Source organism: Nerophis ophidion, linkage group LG28, assembly GCF_033978795.1.
Source record: "Nerophis ophidion isolate RoL-2023_Sa linkage group LG28, RoL_Noph_v1.0, whole genome shotgun sequence".
NCBI lineage: Eukaryota > Metazoa > Chordata > Actinopteri > Syngnathiformes > Syngnathidae > Nerophis > Nerophis ophidion.
The window spans coordinates 19,567,812-19,581,795 of record NC_084638.1 but is presented as its reverse complement, the minus strand read 5'-3'; the positions used below and the strand labels follow the sequence as shown (position 1 = coordinate 19,581,795).

General features: G+C 40.9%; 2 protein-coding genes across 3 annotated transcripts in view; one reads left to right on the top strand and one right to left on the bottom strand.

The window, feature by feature from the left end:
- The window catches only part of LOC133545407 (oocyte zinc finger protein XlCOF6.1-like), a 235,001-nt gene that overhangs the window by 207,759 nt on the left and 13,258 nt on the right, over positions 1-13,984 (top strand). The gene's annotated exons all lie outside the window — the stretch shown is intronic.
- On the bottom strand, positions 5,754-11,998 carry LOC133545469 (zinc finger protein 25-like). The gene is made up of 2 exons (XM_061891097.1): positions 11,543-11,998; positions 5,754-8,123 (listed from the first exon to the last, which is right to left on the bottom strand). Exons 1-2 carry the CDS (start codon positions 11,694-11,696, stop codon positions 7,060-7,062), a joined length of 1,218 nt encoding a protein of 405 aa, XP_061747081.1. The 5' UTR covers positions 11,697-11,998; the 3' UTR covers positions 5,754-7,059.

The window sequence follows — 13,984 nt, the reverse complement described above, 5'->3', positions numbered from 1 at the left end:
TCGCAACTGGACTGGTTGGTTTGTCTTAGAAGACTATTCGCCTCTGATCCGAGGAAGTTTCAACAGTTCATTCTCATAGACTTAGATTGGTCAGATATAGTCTTAGATTTAGATATCTAGCATCATAATGATCCCCCCAATTCCCACCAAAATGGATTAACTTGCTGGAATATAAAGACAATATAACATACATCCATAAACGTGGATGCATATGCAAAAGTGTAATATATTTATCTGTACAGTAATCTATTTATGTATATCTCCACCTTATTGCTCTTTTATCCTGCACTACCATGAGCTAATGAAACAAAATACCGTTCTTATCTGTACTGTCCATCAATATATCCAGCCCCTTCTTCCGCTTATTCTTTGGACAGGTCGTGGGGGCAGCAGCCTAAGCAAGGAAGCCCAGACCTTCCTCTCCCCAGCCACTTCGTCCAGCTCTTCCTGGGGGATCCCGAGGGGTTCCCAGGCCAGCTGGGAGACATAGTCTTCCCAACGTGTCGTGGGTCTTCCCCGTGGCCTCGTACCTTTTGGACATGCCCAAAACACCTCCCAAGGTAGGCGTTCGGGTGGCATCCTGACCAGATGCCCGAACCACCTCATCTGGCTCCTCCCGATGTGGAGGAGCAGCGGCTTTACTTTGAGCTCCTCCCGGATGACAGAGCTTCTCGCCCTATCTCTAAGGGAGAGCCCCGCCACCCGGCGGAGGAAACTCATTTCAGCCACTTGTACCTGTGATCTTGTCCTTTCGGTCATGACCCAAAGCTCATGACCATAGGTGAGGATGGGAACGTAGATCGACCAGTAAATTGAGAGCTTTGCCTTCCGGCTCAGCACCTTCTTCACCACAACGGATTGATACAGCGTCCGCACTACTGAAGATGCCGCACCGATCCGCCTGTCGATCTCATGATCCACTCTTCCCTCACTCGTGAACAATACTCCTAGGTACTTGAACTCCTCCACTTGGGGCACGGTCTCCTCCCCAACCCGGAAATGGCACTCCACCTTTTTCCGGGCGACAACAATGGACTCGGACTTGGAGGTGCTGATTCTCATCCCAGTCGCTTCACACTCGGCTGCGAACTGATCGAGTATAAGCTGGAAATCCTGGCCGGATGAAGCATTCAGGACCACATCATCTACAAAAAGCAGAGACCTAATCCTGCAGCCACCAAACCGGATCCCCTCAACGCCTTGACTGCGCCTAGAAATTCTGTCCACAAAAGTTATGAACAGAATGGATGACAAAGGGCAGCCTTGGCGGAGTCCAACCCTCACTGAAAACATGTCCGATTTACTGCCGGCAATGCGGGCCACGCTCTGACACTGATCATACAGGGAACGGATCGCCACAATCAGACAGTAAGATACCCCATACTCTCTGAGCACTCCCCACAGGACTTCCCGAGGGACACGGTCGAATGCCTTCTCCAAGTCCACAAAGCACATATAGACTGGTTGGGCAAACTCCCATGCACCCTCAAGAACCCTGCCGAGAGCACAGAGCTGGTCCACAGTTCCACGACCAGGACGAAAACCACACTGTTCCTCCTGAATCCGAGGTTCGACTATCCGGCGTAGCCTCCTCTCCAGTACACCTGAATAGACCTTACCGGGAAGGGGAACTGGAGGGTGTGTTCCAACTATCGTGGGATCACACTCCTCAGCCTTCCCGGTAAGGTATTTCTGTACTGTAAAGTTCTAATTTGAATGACAATAAAAAGGAAGTCCAAATCTAGATGTAGTCTGGCGGGTAGTGCCGAAACCCTAAATATTTATACCAGTCCAGTTGCGATTGAGTGAATGCCCTGAGGTCAACTTATATACAGTGTATTCTTCTCAGGGTCACAGGGTTGTGAGGGCTATGACTTTGTTTCAGTTCTCAAAGTAAGGCCATACAGCAGGGATATTAAACTTAAATGGTAATTGGGTTCTACTTGTATAGCGCTTTTCTACCATCAAGGTACCCAAAGCGCTTTGACACTACTTCCCCATTCACACACCCATTCACACACTGATGGCGGGAGTTGCCATGCACGGCCCTAACCACGACCAATAGGAGCAAGGCCAAAGCGTCTTGCTTAAGGACACAATGGACGTGACAAGGTCGGTAGAAGGTAGGGATTGGACCAGGAATCCTCAGGTTGCTTACACGGCCACTCTCCCAACCGTGCCACGCCTTAATTATTTTTGGGCCCTGCATTTCCAGAAAGCTGAGAACTGAGGGGCTTCTTTCTTCACTATTAGTCCCATTATGTATATTCTAGAGCAGAGTTTTTCAACCACTGTGTGCCGTGAGATACAGTCTGGTGTGCCATGGGAGGTTATGTAATTTCACCTATTTGGGGTAAAAAATATGTTTTGCAAACCAGTAATTATAGTCTGCTAATAATATGCCGTTGCTGAGCATCGGTGCTGTCTCGAGCTCGGCAGAGTAACCATCATTGGCGTAGTTAGGCCTATTTTTGTTAGGACTCGGAGTAAGGAGAGGACCCAGATGCAGAGAGGAAGTTAAAAAAAATAAAGCTTTTACTTGCAAAAAGTTTTCGCAAGAATAAGCAACACACGGAAAAATAATTCCGAGGATAAACAATTAACTCAAAATCACTCCACAAAAATAAGGAGGAATACTAATCTAAGGAAATTCTAACAAAAAAAAGGAATATCAATAAGGATAAACGAAAAGCGCTCAAACAGGAGGAAAAAACACCAAAAGAACTATATTTATACGCTAACTATAAATAACAAAAAATCACTCAATCAATGAGGCAATAAATTCGAAATTTGGAAAAACAAAAATTCCCCAATTATATAGACGAAGGATAACAAGGACGCTCGAAGGAGGAAAAAAGTTAACTCAAAATTACAGCAAAAACTGCTTGATCAAAAAAGGAAGAACCAGGAAAACAGGAACAAGACAAGGAAGTATTCAAGGACATGGACAAGGACGATAGAAAGGCACGATAGACGAGACCATCTGGCACAGGACAAAAGGAGGCGTGATCCTAAATAGGATATGGGAATGATGGGAAACGGGTGGGAACAATCAGGGATCAGGGAGGACGTCAGGCTGGTGACACAAGAGGAAGGGCCCATGATCTGAAACAAGAAGGTAGCATTTCAAAATAAAACACGTGAATCACAAGACAGAAAAACCAAGACAAGACTTCCCTCACCGCGGTGTGACAGTTTTAGGGGGGCTAAAATATTCTTAAGCCCCCCTAAATAATTTGGTGTTTTATATATATATTTATTTAATTTTTTTTTTTTTTTACAAATACATGCCGACATATTCATTATAAAGTGGCTCGAATATGAGTTTAAATAAATAATCGTATAACCTGTCATTATTCACTCAGTTTCCCCTCACTTCATAGCGTAAGGTAGAGAGCCCTTTTAGTATCCAATCCCTTCCCCTTGTTCATATAGAAAATGCCCACATCACTCCCAATCCAGTCCACATTTTCTCTGCGACCTCGCTTGCGGTCCTGCAGGTGTGCAGCTTTGAAGCACGCAGCGCTGCAGAACAAACACGTGAACGGATGCAAAGTGGACATAAGAAACTTTTTCAAGAAAGTAAGTATTCATCACTGCTTGCAGAGGTGTGGACTCGAGTCACATGACTTGGACTCGAGTGAGACTCGAGTCATGAACTTGATGACTTTAGACTGGACTTGACAAAATGTAAAAAGACTTGCAACTCTACTTAGACTTTAACATCAATGACTTGTGACTTCACTTGGACTTGAGCCTTGCGACTTGACATGACTTGCTACTTTCCTCAAAACTCAACAATTAAAAAGTTATTCAGGAGCGCTCCGTATCTTCCATTGTGTATGCATGTGTGTGACAGCGTGTGCGCTACGTGTCAGTACAACATCCAATCAAATTATATCCACGTTATTTTCGTCCCACAGCATTCATCCAATCAAATTGCAGGAAAACCAACAAAGAAGAGCTCTCAACGCGCCAGTGAGGAAAACTGATGCCAAAAATATCTGCGTTCGGGTGTTTAAACTACGAATTGGTCAACAAAAAACAAATTGCTGTATGCAAAACATGTGGTTCGAAGATTAGAGACAGAGACGCAACAACTTCCAACTTCGTTCAACATTTGAAGTTGCACAAAGAAGGGCAAGTTTTGAATGTAAGCTAACGTTTATTGGCTGAGTAACGTAACTTTTATTTGCTGTGGAGTTAAATCAGTGAGGCTGTAAACTCAGTGCTAACGTTATAATCCTAGACATCTTATAAGTAGACGCAGGATTGATCACTACTGCCTACTGGCGCTGACGAGACGGGGGCGGGGCCGCCATATTGGAGTGGTGATCCACTCCACTCAGGGCAATACATTTGGCAGGAGCAATGAACTGTCAACGCATTTTACCTCACTGAATACCACTCATTTTCATGCACTTTTTTGTCATACGTGTAACTATGATAAAGGACACATGTTTTGGCGTGGTCATAGTTTGCTTAACAGTAATGGAATATTCTTATATTCTATAAGTGACCAGACGCCCAAGATCAAAACTGGGAATTATAATCCCAGAGGAGGGGGGAAAAAACGGTCAGCTATTTTTAAGTTGAAGAAACAATATGATTAGGTTATGTATATATGTGTGTATCCTACATAACCAATGTATGAATATATTAGATATCTATATATCTTACGGAACAATACTTTATCTCTGTTGCTGCAACAGCAGAGAGTTTATTCTGCCTTGACACTTTGTATTGAATTTTGTATTGGATTCTTCCCGTAAATGATAATGTTTACAGTGTTAGTTTTATGTATATTTTTCATGTATGTTGCTTTGGATAAAAGTGTCTGCCAAATACTTAAACATTTATAAACACCTGAAATACTTTATATCAGCTAAAACCACCAATCTGTTTCACAGGATTCAGGATAAAACCAAAGTCTGTCTTACCCAGCAATGTTAGTATTTGAATATTGTTACTTGAAGACTTATTCCTCGTTATAATTATACTGTTAAGAGAGTATTGTCCTATAATTTGCCTAAAATGAGAATGCATCATAGTCAGTGGCGGCTGGTGAATTTTGTTTTAGGTGGGCCTGAAAGTTTGTAAACCAAATACCTGTAGGAGCGTCATCCTCCCCCAGAAGATTTCTTTGTGATTTTCACATACGAATATTGTAGTTTTTTGCTCCTGATTAACTCTGTGGTAATATTTTTTTTCACAAAATACAGCCAATAGTATGTTAATGTTATATCTTACTTGTGAAAAGTAAACCCCGATTCCTATTTTCAACGGTCTGCTCATTTGTGCAGGAAAACGCTGAACACCAGCCCGGCATCTTTGTTTTCTACCTCTCAACTGTCAGTTTAGGCTGCTCGCCAGCTCCTCATCACCACTTCACGATGGCGGCCAAATTGCTCGCGTCACAGCAGCCAATGCTGCGTCTACTTATAAGATGTCTATGGTTATAAAGTCATCGCAAACACGGCAATTTGTTGCGTTCACTGCAGTTCGCTAACTTATTCATATTTTTTGTCAAGTGAATTTTTTTAAGCAGGGTTGCATGAGGTACCTACACATAATGTTACATTAGTGAATGTATCACACATAGTCAGCAGCACCGTGTATTTTAACCACCTACAAAAAGACAAACATAGTCAAATATAGGTCAAATAAAATGTATACTATATTAAGGATATTCCATAGTGCCCCGACATCTAAAAAGTACAACTCTGTTTATTGTTACGTTCATGCATTTATGTTTTTAATGTGTACGCAAACATCAACACACATACAGTATGAGATGAGATCAATGAGCTAAGGTAAGAACAGGATAGAAACTGCTGTGGAACTAGTTCCAATGCAATATACAATGGAAATACAATGTTAACACTTTTGTGCAAATAAGTGCCGTTGAACTTGTTTTTTCAAATGTGTTTATTCTGTAAAGGAATGAGTTACATGTTTGAAATAACTGGTTAATAGTGCTAATATGAAGTGCAATGTCAGCACTATTCTTTAACTCAGGTTACCGGGTTTATTGTAACCTTTGATAATTGTGTGGGATGTGTATGCTACTCTATGTGTTGGTTGAAGGATTAAGTGTAAAGTTAACCATGTAAATAATACAAGAGGATGCTGTACATGCGTGATGGATGAAATCTTCGTCAGACCAAAAGGGTAGGCACAAGGGAAGTCCGGGGACAGGCAGGAGGTCGAGGGCAGAAGGCAAGCAGCAAAGTCCGAGTCCAAGCAAGAGATCGAGGATCGAGGGAGGCAGTCCAATTTACGGGTGGAGGTCGATATACAGCGCTCGAACACACGGAATAAGGCGGGCATTGCAAGGAGGACAAGGGACTTAAGTCAACAAGACAAAACGAGGCACGAAGAACAATGAGGCGATGACAATATGCAAAGTAAATCTCTGTGGGATGATGTACAATATTGGCTTTTGCCTGACAGTTTGAATTTTGATGGATATTGATATTGCTTTGAGGATGTTTAAAAAAAAAACATTAAAAACGTTTAAAACCCAATAATTGGGATTTTTGTTTTATCTACAAATGTAAGTTTGTAAAAAATAAAAAAACATCCTTCTACAAACAATTCGGCCGTTTTCTCTCACTTTTATATTGCATAAAGGTCTGGGGACATACATAAAAAATAATTGAAACACAATCATCATATTACAAAAGAAAGTAATAAAGATAATTAATAACATGGATTACAGATACCCAACAAATGAGTCATAAAGTCACACATTTTAAAATTGTATAAAAGAACTGTTCAAATGATGTATAAAGCAAATAATAATATGCTTCCTGAAGTGGCCCAGAAGATGTGAACCAGTAAATATGTATATCATATAAAGGGGCTAATCTATGGGATTATTAACAATTACAAATACAAATATGTAATACTTTCATATTTCAAACTATCTAATCTATAAATGTAGGAGCATATGAAAAAGTGTGTTACACAAACAACAATATCACACATGTTATATGTGCTGATGTTGTTAGAAAGTCAAAATGAAAGTCTTGACAATTTATTTCAAATCCTGCAGTTTCATTTGCTGCTGCTGTTCTCACCAGCACACTTGTGTTTCTTACACTGGTACTTATAAGAGAATCTTTCACCACACACACTGCAACTCAACACCTTCTCTCTTGTGTGTGTTCTCATGTGTGCTACAAGGTTTGATCGATGACAAAAACTTTTGTTGCAGATTGAACATGTGAAAGGTTTCTCACCAGTGTGTGTTCTCATGTGTACTTCCAAATGGTTTCTTTGTACAAAACTTTTACTACAGATTAAACAGACATAAGGTTTTTCTCCAGTGTGTATTCTCATGTGTACTTTTAAATTCTGACTTAGTCCACAACTTTTACCACATACTGAGCAGGTAAAGGGTTTTTCTCCAGTGTGTGATCTCATGTGTCTTCTCAGAAACCAATGGTATTTAAAAGTTTTGTCACAGTGAGAACATTTGAAGTGAGTGTTGTCAGTGTGACATGTTTTATCATCTTTAGAGTCTTCATCATCAGTGTCAGGAGAGTGTGACGTTGTGTCCTCACTATCTGATAGTGGAGCTAAGAGCTTGTCTGCTTGTGATCCTCCACAGTGGTCTCCATCAGCTTCTGTTGTCATGTGTTGTGTTGAGCTGCTGCTTGGAGGCTCCCCCCCTCCCCTCTCCTCACTTTCACCTTTCACCTCATCATCTTCACTCTTCACAGGGACACCAGTCACTGGGAAATCCTCCAACCATTTAGGCTGACTGATGCGGTGTTCCTCCTCTTCCTCTTTAATGTGCGGCAGCTCTTGGTCCTCCTCTTCCTCTTTAAAGTACGGGGTTAGTGGGTCCACCTCTTCCTTTTTAAAGTGAGGGGTCTGTGGGTCCTCCTCTTCCTTTTTGATGTGTAAGATCAGTGAGTCCTCCGCTTGCCCTTTAATGTGAAGGGTCAGTTTAACACGATGGGTCTGTGGCGTCTCGTCTTCCTCTTTGTCAGGGGGCTGTGGCTCCTCTCCTCCCTCTTTAATGTGTTGGGAATGTGGTACCTCTTCCTCCTCATGTGTGTGGTGGGACTGTGGTTCCTCCTCCTGCTCGTGATGAAGACGTTCTTCATCGAGGTCTGCGGGACAGGATAAAACAAACATTCTTTAGAAAAGTCCAGCTTTGCACAGTCACATGAGACATTGTCCTGCACCAACATATGATCTCACAATCTCATCAGTTTGCTGACAGAATGTAGTATGAATCTAAGAATAGTTTGAATGTTGGAATGGTTTGAATTTCCAGGAAAACTGGAATTTGATTTGGAATTTGGGAAGTGTTAATTTGAATGTCCAGGATGAGTGGAATGTGTTGATGTTGGAATGGTTTGGATAGGTTGAAAAATGTGGGAATTGTGCAACTTGGAAAAATGTCACTCCGGTGGGTGTACGGATGTGTCGAAGGTACGTAGACACAGAAAACTCCCCCACAAGCATGTTTGTGTGATTGACAGGAAGATTAAAATTGAATGTCCAGAGGTATTAAAATATTAGTCAATCAATCAAACAAACGGCCAATGAACTTTGCAGTCATGGATACACTGTGTGTTTATTTTCTCTGGTTGCAGCTCTCAAACTGCACACAAATGGTCTTCTTATTTTATTTGATCCGAAAGCGTAAAAAAGCGCTGCCTCGATACGGCAAAAATAAAGCGGATCTGGGGGCCCAAACGTTGCCATTCTTTTGTGACTGTAAGCGTGAAGTCCTTATGTGACATCATCACGTCACCTTCATGAGGAAGCTGAGCTTGTTTCATCCACGTCTTCACTCCAACACGCATGAGCGGCTAACTTGGCTAACATTAGCAGGTCTGGTGATGCACCGCACGTGACCTACGGTGGACAAACGAGACAATTCTCACAAGACCACAACTCTTCTTCTCTGACCTTCCCAAAGTAATAATCTAGTCAATAGTCACTGAACACAACAAAAAAAACAGGCATATTATTTCAACAATAACTTACGAAGTCACCGAATTGGCTAATATAAATAAATAAATAAATGATAAATGGGTAGTACTTGTACAGCGCTTTTCTACCTTCAAGGTACTCAAAGCGCTTTGACACTACTTCTACATTTACCCATTCACACACTGATGGAGGGAGCTGCCATGCAAGGCGCCAACCAGCACCCATCAGGAGCAAGTGTGAAGTGTCTTGCTCAGGACACAACGGACGTGACGAGGTTGGTACTAGGTGGGAATTGAACCAGGGACGCTCGGGTTGCGCACGGCCACTCTCCCACTGTGCCACGCCGTCTCATATATAATATAAAAAAATATAATATAATATAAAAAAAATAATATAATGTAATGTGAAGGGTCAGTTTAACACGATGGGTCTGTGAGTGGGTCTAAAATAATATAATATAAAAATATATAATATAAAAAAATAAAAATATATATAAATAAAATATATATATATAAAATATATATATACAAAATAAAATATATATGTAAAAATATATAATATAAAAAAATCTGTATCGATCCGTTGTGATGAAGAAGTAGCTGAGCCAGAAGGCAAAGCTCTCAATTTATTGTTCAATCTACGTTCCCATCCTCACCTATGGTCATGAGCTTTGGGTTATGACTGAAAGGACAAGATCACGGGTACAAGCGGACGAAATGAGCTTCTTCCGCCGGGTGGTGGGGCTCTCACTTTGAGATAGGGTGAGAAGCTCTGTCATCCGGGAGGAGCTCAAAGTAAAGCTGATGCTCCTCCACATTGAGAAGAGCCAGATGAGGTGGTTCGGGCATCTGGTCAGGATGCCACCCGAACACCTCCCTAGGGAGATGTTTCAGTCATGTTCGACCGGTAGGAGGCCGCGGGGAAGACCCAGGAAACGTTGGGAAGACTATGTCTCCCAGCTGGCCTGGGAACGCCTCAGGATCCCCCGGGAGGAGCTGCACGAAGTGGCTGGGGAGAGGGAAGTCTGGGCTTTCCTGCTTAGGCTGCTGCCCCCACGACCCGACCTCGGATAAGCGGAAGAAGATGGATGGATGGAAGATAATGTTTTCTGGACCACTCATTCATCCTTTAAACACCCAATTGTCCCGTCTTTTAGGAGGTCATTCGAAATAGCGACACAACTACGAAGCTAAAGCTGGCATAGAAAATCCATACACCCACAACACGTCTCATCTGCTTGTGTTGTTGTGGACAACATCATCAATGTTGGAATAATGTACAAACCCGACAGCAGTCACAACTGTCGCCTCCACACATCAAGCTGAGAACAGCAACACAATTCCCCCTTCACAATAATAGGTCCGACTGCGCTAACAAAATAAAGGTTTAAAAAAAAAAAAAAGCACCTTACCCAAGCATAATGAACTTGTTGATGCATTTGCACAATTATTTTGCTTTGACACAAAGTATGGGTCAAAATTGTCCAAAGATTTATTACACAAATAAATGTGAGCGATTCTGCAATTAATTAACAAACTAGAAAGAAAATAACACTTGCCTTGGTGCTCTTCTAACTTGCCTTGGTGCCCTAAAATATGAGCCCTCCTTTAAGGCAATACTAGTCTTGACCTTAAAAAGTAAAAATTTGAGGCATGTCTATGATGTGCTTTTTTCCCATCCATCCATCCATTTCCTACCGCTTGTCCCTTTTGGACTCACAGGCGGGTGGAAGGTGGGTTACACCCTGGAAATTTCCATAAAACCTTTACGTTATTTATTTAAATCGTATCCTAATTAAAAATGTATCCCTGCAGTTTGTGGCTATTATAAGGCATAATTTCAGAGGATATGCATTTTTACAGGATGTTTTAAAGAGATAGCGATTAAAAAAATGACTTCTGGGTATATAATATTGATCAACTAATTCTTATTTAGGGGGCTTAATGAGCGGAATAGAGGCGCTCCCATTGACTCCACTGATAAAATTAGGATAATTAGGATTTTGCTGACGTTTCTTTAGAACTTAGAATGCATAAAACATTAAAAAAAACACGTTATTGTCTAACATAAGGATTGTGACTGATAGGCAAAGTTAAAAGAAGAAATCATATCCCCTTTGATATGTTTTCTACATCCTGTGAATGGGTTGATGCTGTGGTGAAAGTGAGAACATTGATTCCTTGTCGGGAAAATGCAAATTTCAGCAAAAATGGCAGGCAAACGTTTTAAAACCTGGTTAAAGATACACATGCCAGAAAGGCATGTGTATGGTGTAAAATGATGGTAAAATTAGCTTTATTATTTGGGTTTAGGGGGCCATGTCATGGGGCCCACCCCCGGCCCAGCTCTAACTTGTTCCACCACTGACAGTTTATTGTACAAATGGACTGGGATATGTAACTCATCTTTAGTAGCTAAATTTGACAGAACACCAACAACCATGTGGTTGCAAGACCACGTTGCAAGTAGCAGACAGAATGCATCATCCTCACAAGACAACCCAACTTCTTATACATCATATATTAAGGATAGTGTTAATAATCAAATATAAAGTGAGTGTACATGTTAGCGTAAGAAGTAAACAAACCTGTTCTGTGTAACACAACTTGAGGCTCCTTGAAAACAGCGTCCAGTAGTTGATGTTGTCGCTCCTTCTCCTCTTTTGTTGGACAAAGTTCCCCCTCATACTTTGCTATCGTTCTTTCACACATTTTCACACAATCACAACACTGTACACTCATAATAGTTCCCTACTTATCGATGTGTTGATGACGTCCGCGTCTCTTTGTTAGCAGCTAACAAGCCAAGCTAACTAGCGAGCTAAGCTCATTAACAAGCAAAGATAGCACAAGAAGCAGTACAGTGCTTCTAACGCATCGAGACAACTTTATCCTTAAATAAAGAATCAAGGATGTATGTTATACGCCGGAAATATTTCAAACTGGAGAACAAATAATAAGACTGACTTATTAGCGTCCTGCTCACGTCTTTCTCCGCCGATGTGTTTTTACGACAGTTAGCACACTTGACGTTACAAGGCAGTACTGCTCTGTTCTGCCGCCTTCCGTTTACCCCGGAAGCTGGGATGACGTCAGAGCCGAGTGGACGAAGAGAAAACACGGACGATTTCCAGAGCATAGATATAATATGGGTTGTAGAGAGGCACCTTCAGTATACGGTAATTCATTTGCACTGAATCACAGCTACATGAATGACAACTGCAATAGAAAAATGCTTGAGAATCAGTCAAGTATCGAGAACGTGATCCTGTCACGAGATGGAGATGTTGACCGGTGTAAGATGGCGGCCAAGTAGCGGTCGACGCGGCATCTCTATATAAGATATTGCCTGTTGTCACTGTTACCATGCTTTTCTTTTCTGTAATATCTATTTGAATAACAATGTGACATTAAAGAGTGTATTGTTTTTCAAAAATAAATTCAAAGTATATCAAACAGACCTTTAATGATGGAGTTCAGTGGTGCCCCCGTGCGACGTTCATTACAATTGTAACAGAGGTCATTTCTGATCTCAATTGCTTACTGTCTTACTTCGCTTCTTATTTTCATGTCATTTTATTTTAATGTCATCTTATCTAATTTATTGCATTTACACATTATGTATTGTGGCTCTTTATTTTGCTAATTTTATTATTCTAAGTTTAGTAGTGTGATTTCCCATATATGTTTTATGGTCACTGAACGTCACATGTCACAGCAGACGTCCAGGCTGAGGCACGTGTGTGTAGTCAGTCTGCTGTCTTCAACGTCAGTGGTTCTCAACCTTTTTTTCAGTGATGTACCCCCTGTGAACATTTTTTTAATTCAAGTACCCCTAATCAGAGCAAAGCATTTTTAGTTGAAAAAAGGTGTTCAAGAAGTAAAATACAGCACTATGTCATCAGTTTTTGATTTATTAAATTGTATAACAGTGCAAAATATTGCTCATTTGTAGTGGTCTTCCTTAAACTATTTGGAACAAAAGATAAAAAAATAACAAAAAACTTGTTGAAAAATAAACAAGTGATTAAATTATAAATAAAGATTTCTACCCATAGAAGTAATCATCAACATAAAGTGCTCTCTTTGGGGATTGTAATAGAGATCCATCTGGATTCATGGACTTAATTCTAAACATTTCTCCACAAAAAAAAAAAAAAAAATCTTCAACATCAATTTTTATGGAACATGTCCACAAAAATCCAGCTGTCAACACTGAATATTGCATTGTTGTATATTTTTTCACAGTTTATGAACTTACATTTATATTTTGTTGAAGTATTATTCAATAAATAAACAAGTGATTCAATTATAAATAAAGATTTCTACACATAGAAGTAATCATCAACATAAAGTGCCCTCTTTGGGGATTGTAATAGAGATCCATCTGGATTCATGAACTTAATTCTAAACATTATAAAGTATTTTTGAATCGTTGCTATTTTTAGAATATTTAAAAAAAATCTCACGTACCCCTTCAGGTACCCCCAGGGATGCGTGTACCCCCATTTGAGAATCACAGTTCCACGTGACGGTAAATTTTGCTCTCTGGCGCCCAGTCAATTAGCTTTCAGCTCACTTATTAGCAGGCTAGCTGTGTTGCTGTAGGCCCAAAAAAGACACATTTATGTTAAGTTTTGTTTTGTTTTATTTCTTTGCAGGTTTAAAAATGTATAGAGAAGGCTGATTGGAGACTCACAATGATTGTTTTCACCAGAAAAAAATATGGCTGAGCCGGAAGAAAGACTGGGTGTCATCTTTTGGGGAAAAACACAACGCAAAGAAGTACTACATCGCTACACACACACACACACACACAATTGCACCATGCATAGACAAGCAACCAAACAAAAACATAATTTCAATTATGCGGTGTTCCACACCATCATCTGCTGGGGCGGGAGGAGCATGGCCAGGGACAGGAGCAAACCCAACAAAGCAACCTAGAGAGCCGCCCACCAACTCTCGGCCAGTGTCCAGTCCACATGGATAAGCAAAGATGCGTCCAAGGAGATCGAGGTGTCCAATAC